The sequence below is a fragment of the Homarus americanus genome, unplaced genomic scaffold (assembly GCF_018991925.1).
Source record: "Homarus americanus isolate GMGI-L3 unplaced genomic scaffold, GMGI_Hamer_2.0 scaffold7626, whole genome shotgun sequence".
Taxonomy (NCBI): domain Eukaryota; kingdom Metazoa; phylum Arthropoda; class Malacostraca; order Decapoda; family Nephropidae; genus Homarus; species Homarus americanus.
The window spans coordinates 13,533,821-13,553,104 of record NW_024718273.1 but is presented as its reverse complement, the minus strand read 5'-3'; the positions used below and the strand labels follow the sequence as shown (position 1 = coordinate 13,553,104).

General features: G+C 38.4%; 1 protein-coding gene across 4 annotated transcripts in view; it reads right to left on the bottom strand.

Annotated features, from left to right (window-relative positions):
• LOC121859420 (arginyl-tRNA--protein transferase 1-like) overlaps positions 1 to 16,015 on the bottom strand; it is a 33,040-nt gene extending 17,025 nt beyond the window's left edge. For 3 of the 4 annotated variants that reach the window (XM_042356213.1, XM_042356214.1, XM_042356216.1), the window contains exons 1-6: positions 15,872 to 16,015; positions 8,653 to 8,779; positions 4,418 to 4,527; positions 3,202 to 3,312; positions 2,869 to 3,048; positions 240 to 314 (exon numbers count right to left, since the gene is read on the bottom strand). In XM_042356213.1, the coding sequence (XP_042212147.1) occupies positions 240 to 314; positions 2,869 to 3,048; positions 3,202 to 3,312; positions 4,418 to 4,527; positions 8,653 to 8,779; positions 15,872 to 15,977 (709 nt within the window). In that variant the 5' untranslated portion in view covers positions 15,978 to 16,015. The remainder of the gene's footprint in view (positions 1 to 239; positions 315 to 2,868; positions 3,049 to 3,201; positions 3,313 to 4,417; positions 4,528 to 8,652; positions 8,780 to 15,871) is intronic. The other variant, XM_042356215.1, reaches the window with a different exon arrangement.
• Positions 16,016 to 19,284: the final 3,269 nt, after the last annotated feature.

Sequence of the window (19,284 nt, the reverse complement as noted above, 5' to 3'; positions counted from 1 at the left end):
TCCCCAACACTGTTCCCTCCTCCTCTCACGATCCGCACGCTAAGTTCCGTACACATAAGAAATGTTTATTCCCTTTATATTTTCTATCTTATGATAATCATTTCCTTTATTCTTATTTTTTTTTGCACATTCTGTTTAAACGAGTGTGTTCATGTAACAGTTATAAAAAAAAAAATAAATAAATAAAAAATACATCTACCCAAAATTACAAGCTGAAAAATAACAATAATGCCACTCACAGCTAGGCCTGGTAGGGGGTGGCTGAGATCCCGATGCTGCACCCCCTTCCCCTCCCACAATCCGCACACTAACTCCTGCAGACGTAAGAAATGTTTAGTCTCTTTATGTTTTTGTCCTTATGACAATCATTTCATTTCATTTTTTTTTACACATTCTGTATGAAGGGACGCCGATGGTAGAACGGTACCGCTCTTGCCTTGCAAGCGAGATATCACGGGTTCGATTCCCGGGCCAGTGGAAAAGTTGTTTGGACATACTTCCTAGCCCCCATTAGTCCCTGTTCACCTAGCAGTAATGTAGGTACCTGTTGTAAATCGAAAGTTGCGAATTCGTATTCAGGGAAAGTTGTTGGAGCTTCCAATAACTTGATGACAAAAACCATTGACTCTTCAGGCTTCTACGCCCTTGACCCTTCAGGCTTTTACGCCCTTAACTCATGAGACATAAAGGCAAGCATGAACTTAGCATGCTTCCCTGTTGGATGCTGTAAATGCTTCTGCACTTCACCTTACACAGGATGTAGAGGGGTGCAAAAAAAAAAAAAAAATCTTTATGAACAACTGTGTGCATGTAAACAATTTTTTTTTTTAGAAAATGATGTATATCCACCCGAAATTACGAGTTCAAAAATAACAATAACACAGCCTTGACTGGTAAAGGGAAAAGTAGGGAGATGTAACTACAGGGACAGTCTAACTTGGTGACATGCCAAGTCCACACATACACACCCATATATCTTATTTTATAACAATACATTTTTTTATATACATGTACAAGAACACTCCATATAATGCAATAAAAGAACTACAAAAACAATATAAAATAAACACTGTGAACGAGTGAGCGTGTGGGCATGTGTGAGTTAGTGAGTGAGCATGTGGGCATGTGTGAGTTAGTGAGTGAGTGAGTGAGAGTGTGTGTGTGTGTATGACATTTGTAAACGAGTGTAAACATTTAAACTAGCTTGTCTGAAGTACTGTACCCCATTGCGCATGCTATGTGTAAATGGTCCCACCGATTATCATTAATATCTAAACAGAGTGGGTCCTCATGTGTGGGAAAAAACACGCTCATGTGAAGTGAGCCTTACAGCGGAATATGAGAGCTGCAGCTAGCCTGTGCAGTTTCAAATATTACCAAAGGTTATTGTAATTTTTCATTTGCTAATAAGCGGGATATGATTTGCAAATATCAAATAAGGGGTGTTAAAGTGTCAATTGCAGATAAGTGGGGTTGCGAATAGTGAGGTATTCCTGAACTGTACTATGTCCAATAACCCTAAAGTGTCTGAAAGTTGAATTATATAATGTTTAAGTTCAAACTGTGAGGGATTTACTGTTTTAAACACACGCACATACCACATGATGCCCCTCATAACACCATCTGTGAGGGAGTTACTACACTACATGTCTGCTGTTCAACACTTCAGCGTACAAGATCTATGTGACCTCCTCTGTAAACATTAATCTGTATGTTCACTGTATGTTCCTTTACCTTTCTCTAATGAAAGCTTTTGTTAAACCACCAATGTATGTAATAAGTCATTTATGTCCAATGCATATTTTCAGCCTTCGGGCTGCAGAACTTTTTCGATAAACCGTTAATTATTATTATTATTATTACACATACATACATTTAACTAGTTTCCCAGCACATGATTTTATTACAGTAAAGGTTGAACCTCTCCAATCCGGCACCCTCAGGACCTAACCAGAGCTAGAACATAGAATTTTCCGAACCACGGGTGGTCAATATATTACTGAATCAAAAATTATACAAGTTGAGTGTGTCTTACCACTGTCATCGGCCCACTCGCCCACCGGGGGATCCCAGACCAGCAAAATAGTAAAATCTTGTTGCCCTTATGATATTTTGGTCACCTCGGGCGACCGGGCGTATGTGAATTTCTACCCCTGCTCGTCAATGCAGGATCCACTGTATTATAAGTGATTTATATTGTATAAAATGCATTAATAAATATTATCTAAAAATTTAATTGTTATTTTTCATTAATTTCACTGTTTTGGTGGAAAAGGGGGTAAAAAAACACACACAAAATATATGAAAAGGTCATACTTGGGAACACATCTCATTATAATTGTTTTATTTTACTGGTAATTAATGATTCACGATACGACGATTCACCTTACACCACAATATTGGAGGACACATTTCCATCGTAACTCGAGGCTTTACTGTACTTGAGTATAAACGATAAATAAGCTATTGTAACATATGTATTGGTGGAGTTGTCATTGTTAACACAATTTTAAGGCATTGGCACTAGGAAACATGTACCAGAAGCATAAAAATACAAAACGATACATGACACGAAAAATTCATGCCAGACCATGGAATTAAGGACCAGGGAGGTTTGAACTGTAACACATGTAGTGTTAATCCTGATATTGTATTACAATAATTAAGTTTTGTAAGCTGCGTAGTTTTTATAATGTACTATCATCGTGATATGACAACTAAGTGGTTGGCTCAATATTATTGTTATGGGTATTAGGGTAGACTATCCAGATGGTGTTCTAAATACCCTGGTGCACTATCTATCCTGACTTTGATGGGTTAGAAGAAGTTTACTGTATATGGAAAAGCAAAGAGAATATAACAACTCACCTGCACCTGCTTTCAGAGGTTTGCTGCGGGTACCGGTACTTCCTGCTTTGAGGTCTTGACTAGCACCTCCTGCAGTTTCTTCTTCAGGTACACAAATGCTCTTCTGTGTCTCAGTATTTACAGGTGTCTTATTACTATTCATATTGCCATCATTTGTTTCTATAGCAAAAGAACCTATATCTGTTGAAAAATAATGTTCATAATTATTTAAATGGACGAATTGCATTGGAAATTTAGCAAAATGACTTCAAATTTAGAAGGTAAAATTGCAAGTAAAACTAATGCAAATATTATATTGGGACTAGTTTAAAAAAAGTCTGACATAATACTCACTCCTTGTTGTGTTTATATCATTTGTTGAAAGTGTGACAGAGGATAGATCTCGCTTGCTTTCAAATTTTGGAGTTACAAACTCTGAATTTCCCATTGTGCTCGTTGAGCTGTCTGAAATTAGTATAAGGCGCATATTAATTAATTTACTACCATACACTCTCTTTGTGAAATAACCTAGAGGCCATCTTAACATTCACAACAGATGAGAAATAGGAAGACCACAGGAAATAATCAAAAGTTACAGACAGGAAATACAAGTCACAAGATGAGAGTCTGGACAAAGATATCGTAATAACCACGGAAACTAGAAAAGGTTCAGTATCAGCCATCCTTGACTACAGCAATGTTATACTTCTTCCTCCTCTTCACAAATTTTCAGAACGCTATTCACCTTCCATGACTTTCCTGCTTTCACCTTCAAAAATATTTCACCAGACATACAATAATACCTGTACTGTATTACGCTTTTCCAGAAATTCATTTGCTCTTCAATCAACTTTTAATAAAAAAATACACAACCTTCCACTAGCATGATACCAAAGCTGAGCTTTTCATTTTCTAATACACGTAAATACTTAAATGCTGTATTCCTCTCTTCCTGTATAGGGCTTGAATATTGGTTTCCATCTATCCCCCCCAGGCAGATATCTATTTAAGTCACAATTTGATTAGGTGGCTATGTGTAGCTGACAGGTCATTCACGAGAGATACAACCCACACTAGACCTTTTTAAAGTCAGGGTTGAATCCAGTAGAAGAGATATGTCATAGTTTAGGTTCAAAAGTTGCAGACATTCATAACTGAAATATAGACAATATCAACTATGAATTTTTGGTGTTGAAAGACAAACTGTACAATTGGAATAATGTGCAAGGGAAGACTGTATATCAAAGGACATGTGTACAATAATTTTTGCAAACCTTGATTTAGTTTGCCTTTAAAATATTGGCCTAAACAGGTATCTAGTAATTTTTTCTGTGTATAATAAAGGTACAGTTTTGAACTTGCAATTTGGGCACAGAATTGATGAGAAACAAATATTCTATATTAAAAGAACAATCAATTAGATCTAAACTTGAAATCTACAGTGAAGAAATTAAGGTAATTTTGGTATGGACCAATTCAACATTACAGCTTCACCATCTATGAACTGAGTAAAGTGGTTATATAGAGATAAAAACCATTTTCAACCAGAAGTATTACCCTGGTTACTCACCACTTCCTATGGTTTGGTCTTCCTTCATATCCCCATAACTCAGGTATCGGTGCATGCGCTTGAGTATTTTTTTCTGTGACTTGCTTAATTTCAATTCTAGGGCATCACATCTGGGGAAATAATCAGCTAGTAAAAAATAAGTCTGATACCAGATACAGTATATGTTAAATCACTAAACACAATACAGTACAGTAAAACAATCAAAAACACAAACTGCATTACAGTATCTGTAACTCCAATAGCAGTTTATATACTGTATAGAACTTTTCACTGTCTTTGGGCTATAATTTGCAGTCAATCAATAGAGTTGTAAAAAGTATTGGACTTTGTTACTTAAGCAAATGTATTGTTGCATTGGCAAAATGTTACCCAAGTCGAAGTAAATATATCCACAGTTCAATGTACTCAAGTACTTGTAGAAGTAAAAAAGTATCTCATTCATTAAGTACTCAAGTAATGAATGTAAAACATAACAAGAAAATTATTAATCATCTCAAATATTAAAATAAATCCACAGTAAATTATAAAAATTAGTTAACTAAAGATAAAAATAAAACCCATAACATTACACACGTTTACTTACAAATCTTTCTATTGAGAGTAATCAATAACTGTTTCTCAAAATTAAGGCTGTCCAATCAGGATCTTTTAGCCTTAAATATAAGCCCAGCATGACTCAACAGATGCTCACAAACAGCAGATGCAGGTAGTGGGATGTTAAGCTTGAGAGATAAGTCACATAATGCCAGGAAAAACCTCAGTAGCTCCATTCCATCCCATGGGCAACCAAGTAGCTATCAAGCTCCTCCAGTTGAGGAGTTTGTGGATGATTGTTGCCTCTGTAGCACCAAACAAGGAAATGGTGGAAAGGGAGGCTTGGGAGCTTAAACTCTGTGTTCATTGCTTGGGCACATAGATGAAACAATATGAAAGAACACATATGATTGGTTAGCTTCCAAGATTGTCCTGTGAATGGATATTTAAAACTCTATTGTTTGGGATGGAACGAGTAACGCTTTTTGATTTTTCCATTGTATTGGAGGACAGAACATACTTCACTTTAATGCGTTTCACATAAACGATTCATCATAATAACGACAGCAATGAAATGCGACACCTCAACACACTAACAATACATTTTAACACAGTAGCGTAAGTTGATAATGTTCAAGATTTACCTGTGTGTGATCTGTTTAATGATTTACCAGACTTCACTGACTTTGAGACTGAAGGATCAGTTGGTGGTGGTGATGGGGAAGCAGTGCAATATGAGAGTGTGGGGGGGCAGGAGCAGGGGGGCACTAACACCACTCCCCTGTCTCGTATGACAGCAAACCGTCTCATTAAGCAGTTCAATGAGAGTCTAAAGGTTAGTTATTATTAGTCATTTAGTATACATGCAGTATTAATGTGTGTGAATAAGTGGTTGTAATTTTTTGTGGGGTTTATTAGGGTTATACAGGGTGAAAGTGTCTGAGGGCTGGTACTAAATTGACCCATTTAGCATGCAAACTATATTCACCACATTAATGATTTTCACTTTAACGACCATCTTCGTGGTACCAATTAGTCGTTAAAGTGAAGTATGGACCATAAAAGTATAATAAAACCATACTTAAGTAAAAGTACTGAAAAATTTGATTACTTTTTAAAAAGTAAATCCCAAAATTTTTACTTGAGTACTCAAGTAAATTTACTTAGTTACTTTACAACTCTGCCAACTCTGTACAAAAGACAATAAAAAAAAAATCCATATCTGAAAGTCACAGGGATTCATGTAAAATTTAATCCACCCTTACTCATCTTACAAGAAAATTCAGAACCGTATAAAACCATCTGTATAGACCAACTGCTACTGTATATGATCAGAAACAGCACTAAAATAAGAGTGCACCCTACATCACAAAAGAAATCTTTTAAAAATTCCTCACATAAATACTCCTCTGGCTTTCTGTTCTGTGATCATGTATTTAAGAACACTTGAATTTCTCCCCTCACATACCCTGTACATGCTGTTTACAGAGGCCTTCCTTTACTTGCTAAATATCATACTGATAAAGCTTCAGTGGATAAGGCTGATTACTACCCTCTGAAAGTAGCCTTTATTAGCATTCTGTTGGCTAGAACTTCATCTACTTTTTTTTTACGGAGATTAGCCCACCTAGGCACAGGTCACTGACCCACATTGGGGCCTTGGGGGGGGGGGCAAACTGTAATAATAATAATAATAATAATAATAATAATAATAATAATAATAATAATAATAATAATAATAATAATAATACAGGTACGTAATTCATCGTAAATAAAATTTATAATAAAATACAAAATTAGATATAAAATAACAATAATCCATAGTAAATAAAAATAATAAAATAATGATAATAATAATAATAATAACACTGTAATAATAATAATAATAATAATAATACAGTGGTCCCTCGGTTAACGAGCACAATCCGTTCCAGCAGGTTGCTCGTTAACCGAAAAACTCGTTAACCGAAACCATTGTTTCAATGGGTTTTTGGGTAATTGGTTCCAGCTCACCGAAAATTGCCTAAATTCAACAAAAAAGGTAGAAAAGTACACTTACTTTGAGGTGTGTATGTAGAAGTCTCCTGGATGATGATGATGATGGGAATTAGAATGGGGGTGGAGGAGAAGGAAGAAGAGAAGACATTGGGGTGGAAGAGAAGTCACCCCATGGCACCATTTCACCCATAAAATTTTAGTTCTCTTGGTGTATTTCAAGATTATTTTCTTTAAATCAACACTGCACTGCATTATATATTGTCAATATGTAAAATATATTTCAAAAGGTCCAATAATTTGCTTGGAAACACAGAGAAAAAGCGTTTAGTTGAAGAGAGTCTCAAGCAAGATGTTACCTCCACTGAAAACAGAGAGAGACTAACGCCTGTCTGGTGTGTTAACAGGCTGGATGGCATGCCAGAAACTAGTTTCTTTACCTTCAATTATGTTCAATAATTGTTAAAATGACTAAAAAAGTTAATATTAAACTTTTAAAATTATTGAATAGTATAAACTTCTTGATATTTACTAATATAGTAAGGAATTTAAGCCCTAAAACAGATTACTGTATTGGCGGACTAATACTACAGCTGGTGGACCGCCAAATGCAAGCGAAAACATGTTGAAGTCGGCTCGTAAAAAACTCGTTAATCGAGGGATTGCTCGTTAACCGAAGTTAAGAATCTTATGGAAGGTAAATCGTTAACCGAAATCTCGTTAACCGAGGCGCTCGTTAACCGAGGGACCACTGTAATAATAATAATAATAATAATAATACAGGTAATAATAATAATAATAATAACAATAATAATAATATAAAGAACTATAAAGAAACACAAAAATTAACAAAATTAAAATAAATAGTGAGAAATAATATATGTGTGTTGTGTTGTCAATAGTAAGAGAAACAACTGAGACCTGCAATTGTGTGTAAATGAGGCAGAAAATCAGATCAGCAACCTGGAACTTGGTCAAAATTTTTGTGATGCCGTATGGCAGCAGGCTCTACCATTAGACAACACATTATGCTTCCAATATCTTCCCAGGCGGTAGTACTGTACCTCCCTGTTTGATAGTTGCCTACTACCTACTACCAATGCTGCCTGGTTTGCTCTTTGGCTGCTGATTTCATTGGTGCTTCCCATTCTTCATGTGTTTCTGTTTGGCCTAATCATACTGGAAGGAATAGCAGTCCTACATCATTTGTTCTTCTTACTGCATCACAGATATCCTGGAACTGTGGCTTATATTCAGCAGGTTAATACTGACTTTAAGAAACATATCCTTTCATTGCCCTGAACCCCGAGTTTCCTTGAAGCTTGAAATTCCAGGACTATGACCAGGACTTCTTGTAAACTGTTGGCTAGGCCTGCTTCACATGAACTTTCAGTTGCATGCTGTACAACCACCATGTCATGCGGAGCCTTACAATAAGCTCTGTGCATTAAACACTCTGAGTCCTGCGCCAGCCACTAAAATGCTTTTCCCATTCCCTTGTGCATACATAGAGTCTGGCTCAGGACACTTCATGTGGGTGCTGTGTCCCATATTTCCTGTTGAGAACAGCCCTGAGTGTATGGCAGATCTATTATGTGCAGCTCATCAAAAGCTAATTAGAGCTAAAACTTAAAATAGCTACAAGTAATAGAACCATAAAATTCATAAATATAGAAGCACAGGTCAAAATGTACAGAGTAACTTACTTGATAGTATACATCGGGCAGCATGTTTTGTTCATTGTTGGTTTGTAGCAGTATTTACCACTACGTCGCCAACCACGATCAATTAAGTCTTGATAATCCCCAACACCCATTCGGTGTGACCACATACCTGCCAAGTCAAGTACATTAATATCAGAACAAATGTTTTATAAACATGAAATATCAATACTAATACAGTACTTGGGCTTAGGAAGCCTTCATCAACACTTTACTACATTTAAATCCAAATACATCTAGGTGTTCTTTGTCAGTCTGCTTATGTGTCTGTTAGAGAGTGCACTTACTGTTCCAGCAGCTACAGTTGTGTGTGTGCATGGGTGTACACATGCTTGCATGCATGTGTGAGTGTGTGTGTGTGTTTGTTTCAGTTTGTCAGTGTGCGTGTATCTGTGTGTAGTACAGTACAGCTACTCCTCGACTTACAACCACCCAGACATACGACCGCCCCAATCGCACCAAAAAATTTTCAAATTACTATGTATTTTCGAGTCCCGAAGTTAGTGATTGCGCTGTGTACTGACAAAATTTTCGTTTGTAGTTCCCTTTAAAATGGCTGGCATGCTTAAAAATGAGAGTTTTGTGGTGCTGAGTAGAAAAAGAGACACCCATTTTAGATTTTCTAAGCATTATCTTCGCATTTTCGACTTACGGCCAATTCGACTTACGACCTGGATTTGGGTCCGTAACCCCGTCGTAAGTCGAGGAGTGGCTGTATTTGCATATGTATGTGGGTGATGGCGGGAGACAAAATGTGAGTCAAAAAATAATGTCATACCGTATGTCATCTAGTCCTGATCAGTTACAGTGTGTGCATGAACACTACAGCTGAGATACAGTACTGTATGTTTATATAATAGCCCTTCATCCAAAATTGTCATAGGCTACAACACTGAGATTGGGTTGAGATTAACAGTAAGAGGGGTTACATTTAAGGGAGGCTAAGAGAACACCCAGTTTATGAGACAGACACAACCTAAGGAAGTAATATGCATTTAAATTAGGGTGAATTAAAATGATCAGTTGCATAATGGACCTTGTGGAAAATATTATTACAGAAAAGAACTCTTTCCTAATGGGTTTTATCCTTGATGGTTTTTAATTAGCAGTAAAAGGCTAAAGATCTAGCAAGAGCCGGTTAACAGCTAATCAAATCACTATGTCATAATGGTGGCCCTTTCCCCTAAAAATCCACATGATTAAGGATTCAGCTGACTATTTTGCCTCAGTTCCAGTTGAGTAGACCTGGACCCAGCTGCCTGAATTACAGGGTTGGGTTGGGTTGGGTGGTTCACTGACCAGGTCTGGTGTTATCCTGGATCCCCGATTTTTAAGAATGCTCCCAAAACAATGGAAACATGTCCTATGAAAGGCAATCGAAAATCACTTCCAAAAGAAAATAATGTGAGAATCATGTGGACCATAAATAAAAATAAAAACTAATAAAGGAAAAGATGAAACCCAGGAGGGCTCCAAAATACTGTACAGTATTGCCCAAAACTCCCTCAGTGACTTACTAAAACACTACAAATTAAACTAAATTCTATTATGCCTAAGGAAACATAGTTGCCTTACAAAAAAAAGTAACACTAAAATGATGATGACAGAAAGTTGCCTTCTATTCAACTTGTAATACTAAACAAGAGAGAAAACCAAACAAGTCCAAAGTTGACTCAGGGCCCAATGGGTTGTAAAGGATAATATGGATACAGGACAACTGAGTACTCAACCTTCAAAACATAACGAGGTAGAGATGACACCATTCACACTTAACTATATAAAAAGTAACCGTCTATTAGATTATGTTAGAAAAATAATAAGATCTAATCGGATGCCGAGTGAATGTCCACATCTGAACAAGTGAGGTAATGTCTGTAAATTGTTAGGTCGAAGAGAAGTTGAACAAGCAATATGTACAGGCAGTCCCCGGGTTATGTACGAGTTCCATTCCTACGGACGTTCTTAAGTCGAACCACATATGCTATGTGCATACCATACTTAAAGAACAATGTTTAAAATCCCATTATATCATAGTCCAAGTCCTTATATACATCTAAAGTCACTTAATTTTAATTTAAGAGAAAAGAAGAAATGAAAATAAAAAAATTCAGTAAATGAAAGTAAAAAATAAGTCATCAGGTAAATAAAATACCCGGTACTGTAAATTTAAAGTTTAACTTTGTGGGGCCTCGGTTGGATTGGTGGATGTTCATAAGCCAGACATACGTAACCTGAGGACCTCCTGGATATTTTAACTACATATTTTATGCTCCTGAACTACAGTACCAACTTTAAGACATTTTACCATAGAGCCCCCTGGACCACCCTATGTTTAAACCTAACCTAACCCAACTAGACAAAAGAAAAAACAAAAGAACCTAAAGATCCAAACTTGATATCAAAGTAAAAAAGCTAAAAAATAAACATTTCCGATGAAAATGTGAGTTTTATATGTTTTTGCTATTTTAGGTTAGGTGAAGTTAGGTTGATTAACTTTATGAACGAATATTTCCAAACTGGTAACAAATTCCACCACAAACGCTAGGCAACTAATACACTCTTAAAGTACTGTACTACCATACACACTGATTATAATCAGTATGAACCAAATTAACCTACCTAACCTTTCCTAAATACTACTGTAGTTGCAAACCTTCTATTTTCACCTTGCAAAAAAAAAAAGGGCAGTAAACGTGGAGACAGTCAGCACCAGAAATAACTTATGGAATTGAACCAAAATTTCTGGGATACTATTTGCCATGATATTGAACAGTGAACACAAAAAAGGAAATGGGAATGCACAGAACCTAACCAAAGAAACCTACCTAACTTCCTAGCCTAGGGGCTCTGGGTATTAAGCAAAAAGAATTGACACGTAATTTTATTTCTGGTACCAATGGAAGCAACTACAGGGTATCCTGAAGTGGCACGGTGTAATATTTATGATTTTTTTATGGACGTGAGAGCACGTCCGCACTGAGCGGCTCAGTTGTTGTACTGAAAGAAACAAAGAGCGGACGATAACACGTGCTGATAGAAGATTTTTTGGCGGAATATATACGGTAATTAATTAATTTTTTCACATACAAAACACGTAGAGGCATCATTTTAATATCATATTGGGGTATGCTATAACGAACGGATCCTACTATGAATATTCCTATAACGAACGGTTTTACCTATAAAATTGAGAATGCTATAACGAACGAAACTCCTACAACGAACATTATTTAAAATTTTTTTTTTTTTTTTACTGTTATTGTTTTTTTATTACAAGTATTAATGATATTCTTTATTTCAGGGGTTTAGATGCATATTTATGCACTTTTTTACAATTTTTAAAATTTTATATTATATTTTTCAGTGTTAAGTGGTTGTATTTGGGGGCCTGGAACGGATTAATCCTATAACGAACGAATGCTATAACGAACAAGGTTCTAGAACCAATTAGATTCGTTATAGCATACCCCACTGTATCAGGTTTTTGCCATGTTTTGCCCTGCAATTTCCTACATCCTTCATGCCCTGTCCACTGCTGGTGATGTATGATCATAGGTAGAGAAAAAGGAAAAAAATAAAAATAATAATTAAAATAAAAAGTTGCATTGATTTTACTAGTTAATATGATGTAAAGAACAACTGTGGAGATAAAGGTGGAGCAGACAGCTAACACCAGAAGGAGTAGATCGATTTTGTTCATTTTCCCACAGATGTTCTTTGGATGAGAGTAAATAATAAAAACAGTACAACAATGTACAGAACCTAATAAAACCTGACCTAACCAATCTAACCAAAAAAACCTACCTAACTTTGATATCTACACTCCTCGCCATTGCATTATGCACGAGGTGGCCGACGGGAAGTGATCTTTGCTGAAGTGTCTCACTCCCCCTCCACGCCAGCCAGCTGGGGCTGAGGCAGTTATTGTAAGTCTGGCAGCGACGGGAGATTCGAGGAGAAGTCAGCCAGCAATCAAAATGTTCACCAGTTGCCCGCGTAAATTTTGTGAACGAAGATTTATGATTTTTACCCCCCCCCCCGAAATTGCCCTTATTTATTGCCACAATGCCCATTGTTTCTTTGCTTTTTTTTTTTACCATAATGGGCAAGAGGAAAGATTCAACAAAAAAGCAGATAGCGTCAATTATTTAGTCTGCTTAAGGGCAAGAAACCTGTAAAGGAAATATCAAGAGTTGTTGGTGTGAGTGAACGATCAGTTCAGATTTGGATTAAACGATTTCGAGATGATGGCTTGGCAATATCAGTGCACAGCGGACAGCCAGGGAAGGCTCGAAAAACTTTCCAACGCACGTAACTGTTTTTAAGAGGCAAGTTGATGCTAATTCACGTCGGTCAGCACAGGAATTGAAAGAAAAAACCCTGTACTTCTCGGTGATATTTCTGTAAGGATTGTTCACCGCCGCATCAATGAAGACCTGCAGTTTCGCAGCCACGCACATGCAAGAAGCCACTCCTCACCCTTGTCCAAAGGCAGTGTAGGGTTGCTTTTGTCAAGGCTAATACTCAGTGGGATACGACCAAGTGGCACCACGCGCTGTGAAGCGACGAGGCAACGTTCTCTTTCACTGGAAGTCGTACTTTTAATGTGCACAGTGATTTGCTTGACCCCAAGTTCACTTTTAGCACAGTTAAGCATCCTGAGTTACTAATGGTGTGGGGTTGCTTCTCGTACTTTGGAACTGGTGATCTTGTTGTGCTACCTAGGAATGTGATGATGAACCAATTTAACTACTTGGAGCTGCTCTGTGATTATTTGCTCGGGTCTTTTGAAAAATGCCGCGCTGATGTTTTTATGCAGGACAGTACCCCATGTCACACAGCAAAATCTGTAATACAATGGCTTGTTGACTGTAAGGTAGACTTCACAGGTGATTGGCCAAGCAATTTGCCTGGTCTTAACCCGATAGAAAATAAGTGAAGCATTATCAAGCTTCGTCTACAAGGCAAGAACACAAATACCATCCCCAAGCTGGAGGCAGCCATTTGTGAGGAGTGGAATAATTTAGACCTACACATAATCCACAACTTGGCAGAGTCAGTTCCTTCATGCCTGCAAGAGTGTATCAAGAGAAAAGGGAGGCTTATAGACTACAGGAAGTTTGTTAACTTCTCATTAATTTTTTATTAATATTTCATCTTGTTGTTTATGTCCATCACGATCCCACACATAATGCAATGGCGAGAAGTGTAGTACCAATGAAAGCAACTTTCTTGAAGCGGCAAGATGTAATTTTACGTTTTTGTTAGGATGCGAGTGTACGGTCGGACCGAGCGGCTCAGTTGTTGCTCTGAAACAAACAAACAAACAAAGTGCAGTAGGCAACACGCGACAACACGGAAGATTTTACAGCTGAATATTTACGGTAAATAATCAATTTCTTAATTAATTTCTTCACATACAAAGCACATAGACATCACTTTTGTGTCATAGGATCAATATTTCGTCGTGTTTAACCTTCAATTTCCCTCATCCTTCATACCGTGCCCAATACTGGTGATAGAGTAGAAAAAATTAAATAAAAATTAGTATATTTATAATTAAAATAAAAAGTGGTATAATTTGTATTACTACTATCGTCCAAGAACAACTGTGGAAAAAATAACTTAATTGAATAACTCCCGGTGTTAGCTGTTTGCTTCACTATTACCACTGTGGAAAATATGAACAAAATATATAAATGCATTTGGGTGCTAACCATTTGCTCTGCCTTTACCAAAAGGCCTCTTCTATGAAAGGAACCATCACACAAATAGGTCTTTTTATATTAGTGCATCGTTCTATCTCTCGGTGTTAGAAATATGTTTTTCCAAATGTTTAAACAATGGATGAGTTGTCGGCTCTGAGTAAACACAAGAAATGCACTCTGTCACAAGTCCTGTATTTCTGCTGGTAACAACACATACACCAAAGCTAGCTGCCTCCGGGCTCCTGCTCGGCAGCTGGAGCCAACCTGTGACGTCACAACCAATCACAAAGCTTTTCACAGTTACGTGACTTTTAAGCTACTTTAACCCTTATTTTTTACACTTTTTGGGCCATTTTGTTTTAAAAATCATTACCACAGTGAATTTAAGCGTTTTCTTTACCCATTGACCTGCCATCTTACGAAAAAATTCCGACCGGCAACTCTTCTATTCTAAGACTTTTTCTTCTATGACATTTTTGTTGGAAAATAAGGTTAGGTTAGATTAGGTTTGATTTGTTTTTGGTGATTTTCTATGATTTTTTACACAGAAAAAGGGGTAGGTTAAGTTAGGTTATATTTCTTTCAGTAATAGAAATATCATAGAAGAAAAATGTCTTAGAATTATTTAAACATTCAGAAAAAAACATACAGGGTGTCCATAAATGATTACCCCAAAAACATTATGCTCTCATGCTTTAATCAGGGTAATCATTTATGGACACCCTGTATTTCTTACACCGAGAGATAGAACGGTGCACAGTACAAAAGGACTGAAAGAAAGAACTGCTATAAATTGACCCATAAATGTCCCTGTTGGTCAAACGATTACAATTAAGGTGTATGGAAAATGATAGAAAATATCATAAAAGCGATATTATGCAAATTGTATGGTAAAATTATCATTTTGTTCATGCACCTATTTGGAAGTTGTTCAATACACATCAAAACCATCGAAAAAAACATAATTTCAACCTAATCTTAAAATCCAAAAATTTGCTACATGACCTTTAACGATAATAACAACAATTGTATTCTTCATCGTTTTTGTCATTTTCATGAGGTAAGAAAATTTCTATGGTGACATGTCAGCTAGTTGATGGTTCAGGCATGCAAGAGGTGAATAAAAATGCCAAGCATGACTTCTGGAACCACTCACACACACACCATAATTTTGAATTCCCAAATTACATGGGTCAATCTTGGAACAGTGTAGGTCTCTTAAAGGTAAGAACACCGTCACTACATGAAAATTCCAGGAGCACCCACTTATTCCCTGGATGGTGCATTCCTCCTATATACGGTATCTCATCCATTCTTCTGGGGAAAAGTTAAATATACACTGTAATACACATATTTAGTCCTACAAATAACACCTTGTGAGATCAATTTTCACATCTTATCTATGTACAGTAATATAGCCCCATGACCAAACACTCAGTGCAGGTAAACACTTGTTGCAATGTTAAGCATAAACAATGTTCTGCAAATAATATTACCATGACTAAAATTTGTGTTCTTATTTTTACAGTAGCCACACTCATAGCCACTGTGGTCCGCCATATACTCGACTATAGTGAAGGACGGGTCCCTCCACTCAGCCATGTTCACCACTTGGCTCCCTGGACCTGCTGCTCTGTGGCCTCTGGTGCAGGTGATAGGGGTTACGTCAATAAAATAATATATATTGCAAATATGTAGATTATTTTAGTGTAAATTATTGAACTGTTTAATTTTAATATCCAAATAACATAAATAATAAGTAAATGATGTACTATATTTCTGTATTCTCTAATATTTTTATTTTATTTTATCAGTTCACTCGCCGTTCAGGGGTTCGAACTGTACTTTGTTATTTTTTAAGGGCCTGGAAAAAACTAGCGCTGTTTGGTTGGGTCACAGCATCCTTGACAAAAACTGTGGATTGAACCCTGGACACTAGCGACAAGCAAGTGCTTTACTGTTACTTTTATCCTATTCGCCACTGATCGGCTCGCTAGCCGCCCGGGCGATCGGTCACGTCTCTGATTATTTTTCCTTTTCATTTATCTTCTTCAACAAAAGATCGGCTCGCTAGCCGCCCGGGCGATCGGTCACGTCTCTGATTACTTTTCCTTTTCATTTATCTTCTTCACCTAAGGATCGGCTCGCTAGCCGCCCGGGCGATCGGCCACGTCTCTGTCATGCACTGTTGGCAAATACTGGGCATGTACCGGCTCCTGAATGTACCTGAACCCGCTCCAGTGTTGGTCAAGTCTTGTCTTGAAAGAGCTCACACTCGGTGCCGTCACAACACTCTCTGGTAGATTGTTCCAAGAGTTTACAACCCTTACTCCGAAAAAGTTTGCCCTCACGGTTTTCTGGACTTGCGGCTTCTTCAATCTTGAACTGTGACCCCTTGTGGGGCGAGCGTCCGCCAGCTCCAAGTAAGGACACTCAACTGAGTAGTGCCCCTTGAGATGCTTATACACCTCAACTAGGTCCCCCCTTGCCCGTCTGTAGTATAAGCTAGGCAAGTTCAGGCGCTCCAATCTCTCAGGGTAGCTGAGGTGCCGAAGTGCAGGCACCAGTCTGGTGGCCTTCCTTTGAACATTTTCAACCAACTGACAGTCCCTAGCATATCTCGGGGACCAGATGGGGTGACAGTACTCCAGATGGGGAAGCACTTCACTCCTGAAGATCGTTACGAGGGACGGACCGTATAGATATCTGAACGACCTTCTTATAAGACCCAATAAATTATTTGCCTGATTTACCTTCTTCTAGCAATGGCCCGAGAACTTCAGCTCATTGTCAACATACACACCTAGGTCCTTCTCACACACAGTCTCAACTTGTGCAGTTTCATCATCCCGTTGGGACATATGATACGCCTCCTTACCGTTGGTACGCCCCAGGTGCATCCTCTTACACTTCGTGACATTGAATCTCAGCAGCCATTTCTTCGACCATTCTTGGAGCCCACAGAGGTCCTTTTGCAGTTCTTCACAGTCCGCTTGGTTCTTAATTTCCCGAAATAACTTGGCGTCATCGGCAAACATTTGTATGGAACAAACAAACAACAGCGGGCCCAATACACTGCCCTGTGGTACCCCACTTGTGACAGGTACAGATGACGATTTCGTGCCATTAATCACCACACACTGCTTGCGGTCATGTAGAAAGTCTTCTTATGAGGGCCTGAGCTGCCACCATTCATGAGGGCCTGAGCTGCCACCATTCATGAGGGCCTGGGCTGCCACCATTTTATAAGGGCCTGTGTGTCAGTAACAATTCCTTTTACTCTCATACTTATTACCATGGGTAGCGTGACGAGAAGGCTCGTGGGTAGATGTAATGATAGTGACAAGTAATAGGGAAGAAATAACGGTAAATACTGTAGGTCAATAATAGACGCAATATACAAATACAAAATTTATTTAAACATTAATATGAAATTAGGAGAAAGAATTTATATGTGCCAACAGACGAAATATAATACTAGGCCCTCAGGCTCAACATACTCACACCACTACTGGGTGAACATACTCAATAACACTTCCAACCCTACTGGGTGGACATACTCAATAACACATAACTCTTATAGTCACTTAGCACCATAAAGACCAGGGCAAATGCCACTACAACACTCAGTCGTCAGGAGTGATACTCAAGCAACAGCCACGGGGTCCAGCCACCATGGAGTACTTTCCGACGAACTCTGAAGATCCCAGTGGATTAATCCCACCACACAAATAGCCCGACTGAGTTAGACACTCATCCACCAATGATGGGGCTGGTAGTGGTGTGTGGCTTGGTGATCCGGGGTCACCTCGCAGGCCGAGCATTAGGGCCAGACGAGCCAGCTATGGGGGCCATAGGTAGTCTGAAGTGTCTGACGGCCGGGTCTGACGAAGGTAACTGATCCTACTGGACCTCGGACATCTCCCCAGACATAGTGGATACCACATCCACGCTACAGACACGGCCTAGGCTGCGTTAGGGACCTGTATGGATGAAGGGACGGGCACTTACTAACGGTAGAAATGCCCGCGGCACCCACTCAAAATAGGCCAGGGAGTCCACCTACTTCTATTTCGATGAATTAATTTACTGTACACTCTGACGTTGAAACTGAGACTATGAACTCAGTTTCATTCCCTACTATTATCCTCACTAACAATGCTCTGACTCAGCTATCAAAAGCAAAATTAAATTGATTACAAAGGGTTGGATGGCAACAGGGCCCAACATACAGCGTCTGCTACGAAATCCGCGGATTATATTCAAAGTTCCCTCAAGGAAACAGAGAAAACGGGGGACGTTCCACTGGGGGACTCGGAAGGTTTTGTGGACGTTTGAGCGTAATGAATCCTTAAGGTTTTCAGGTTAGCCGTCATCACGATCATGACATTCTATCCACGCTAGGACATTTCCCCGAATTCCGTACCCTTCCAGTTTGATTTTCAGCCTTTCGTGGGGTACACTGTCGAAAGCCTTGGTAAAATCTAAGTAAATATTGTCGATATTACCAACCCGTTCCAGAATATGGGTCCAAATATCCAATACCTTGAGCAATTGTGTTAAGCAGGAGCGCCCCGGCATAAAACCGTGTTAGCAATCTTTTACAAGGTTGTTTCGTATTTGATGTTCCATTGCGGCATCTCTGATAATACTCTCAAGTACTTTACATATTATGCTGGTCAGGCTCACCGGTCTATAGTTGTTCGTGGAGTGACGATCGCCCTTCTTGAAGATAGGACTCACATAAGCCACTTTCCATTCACTGGGGACCATTTGTTCATCTAAGCATTTACAAAACAGAATCTTCAGGGGCTCTGCAAGCTCGTTGCACAACTCTCTTAGCACTCTAGGATGCACCATGTCAGATCCGGGACTCTTATGGACTTTTAGCCTGGACAGTTTATTTCTA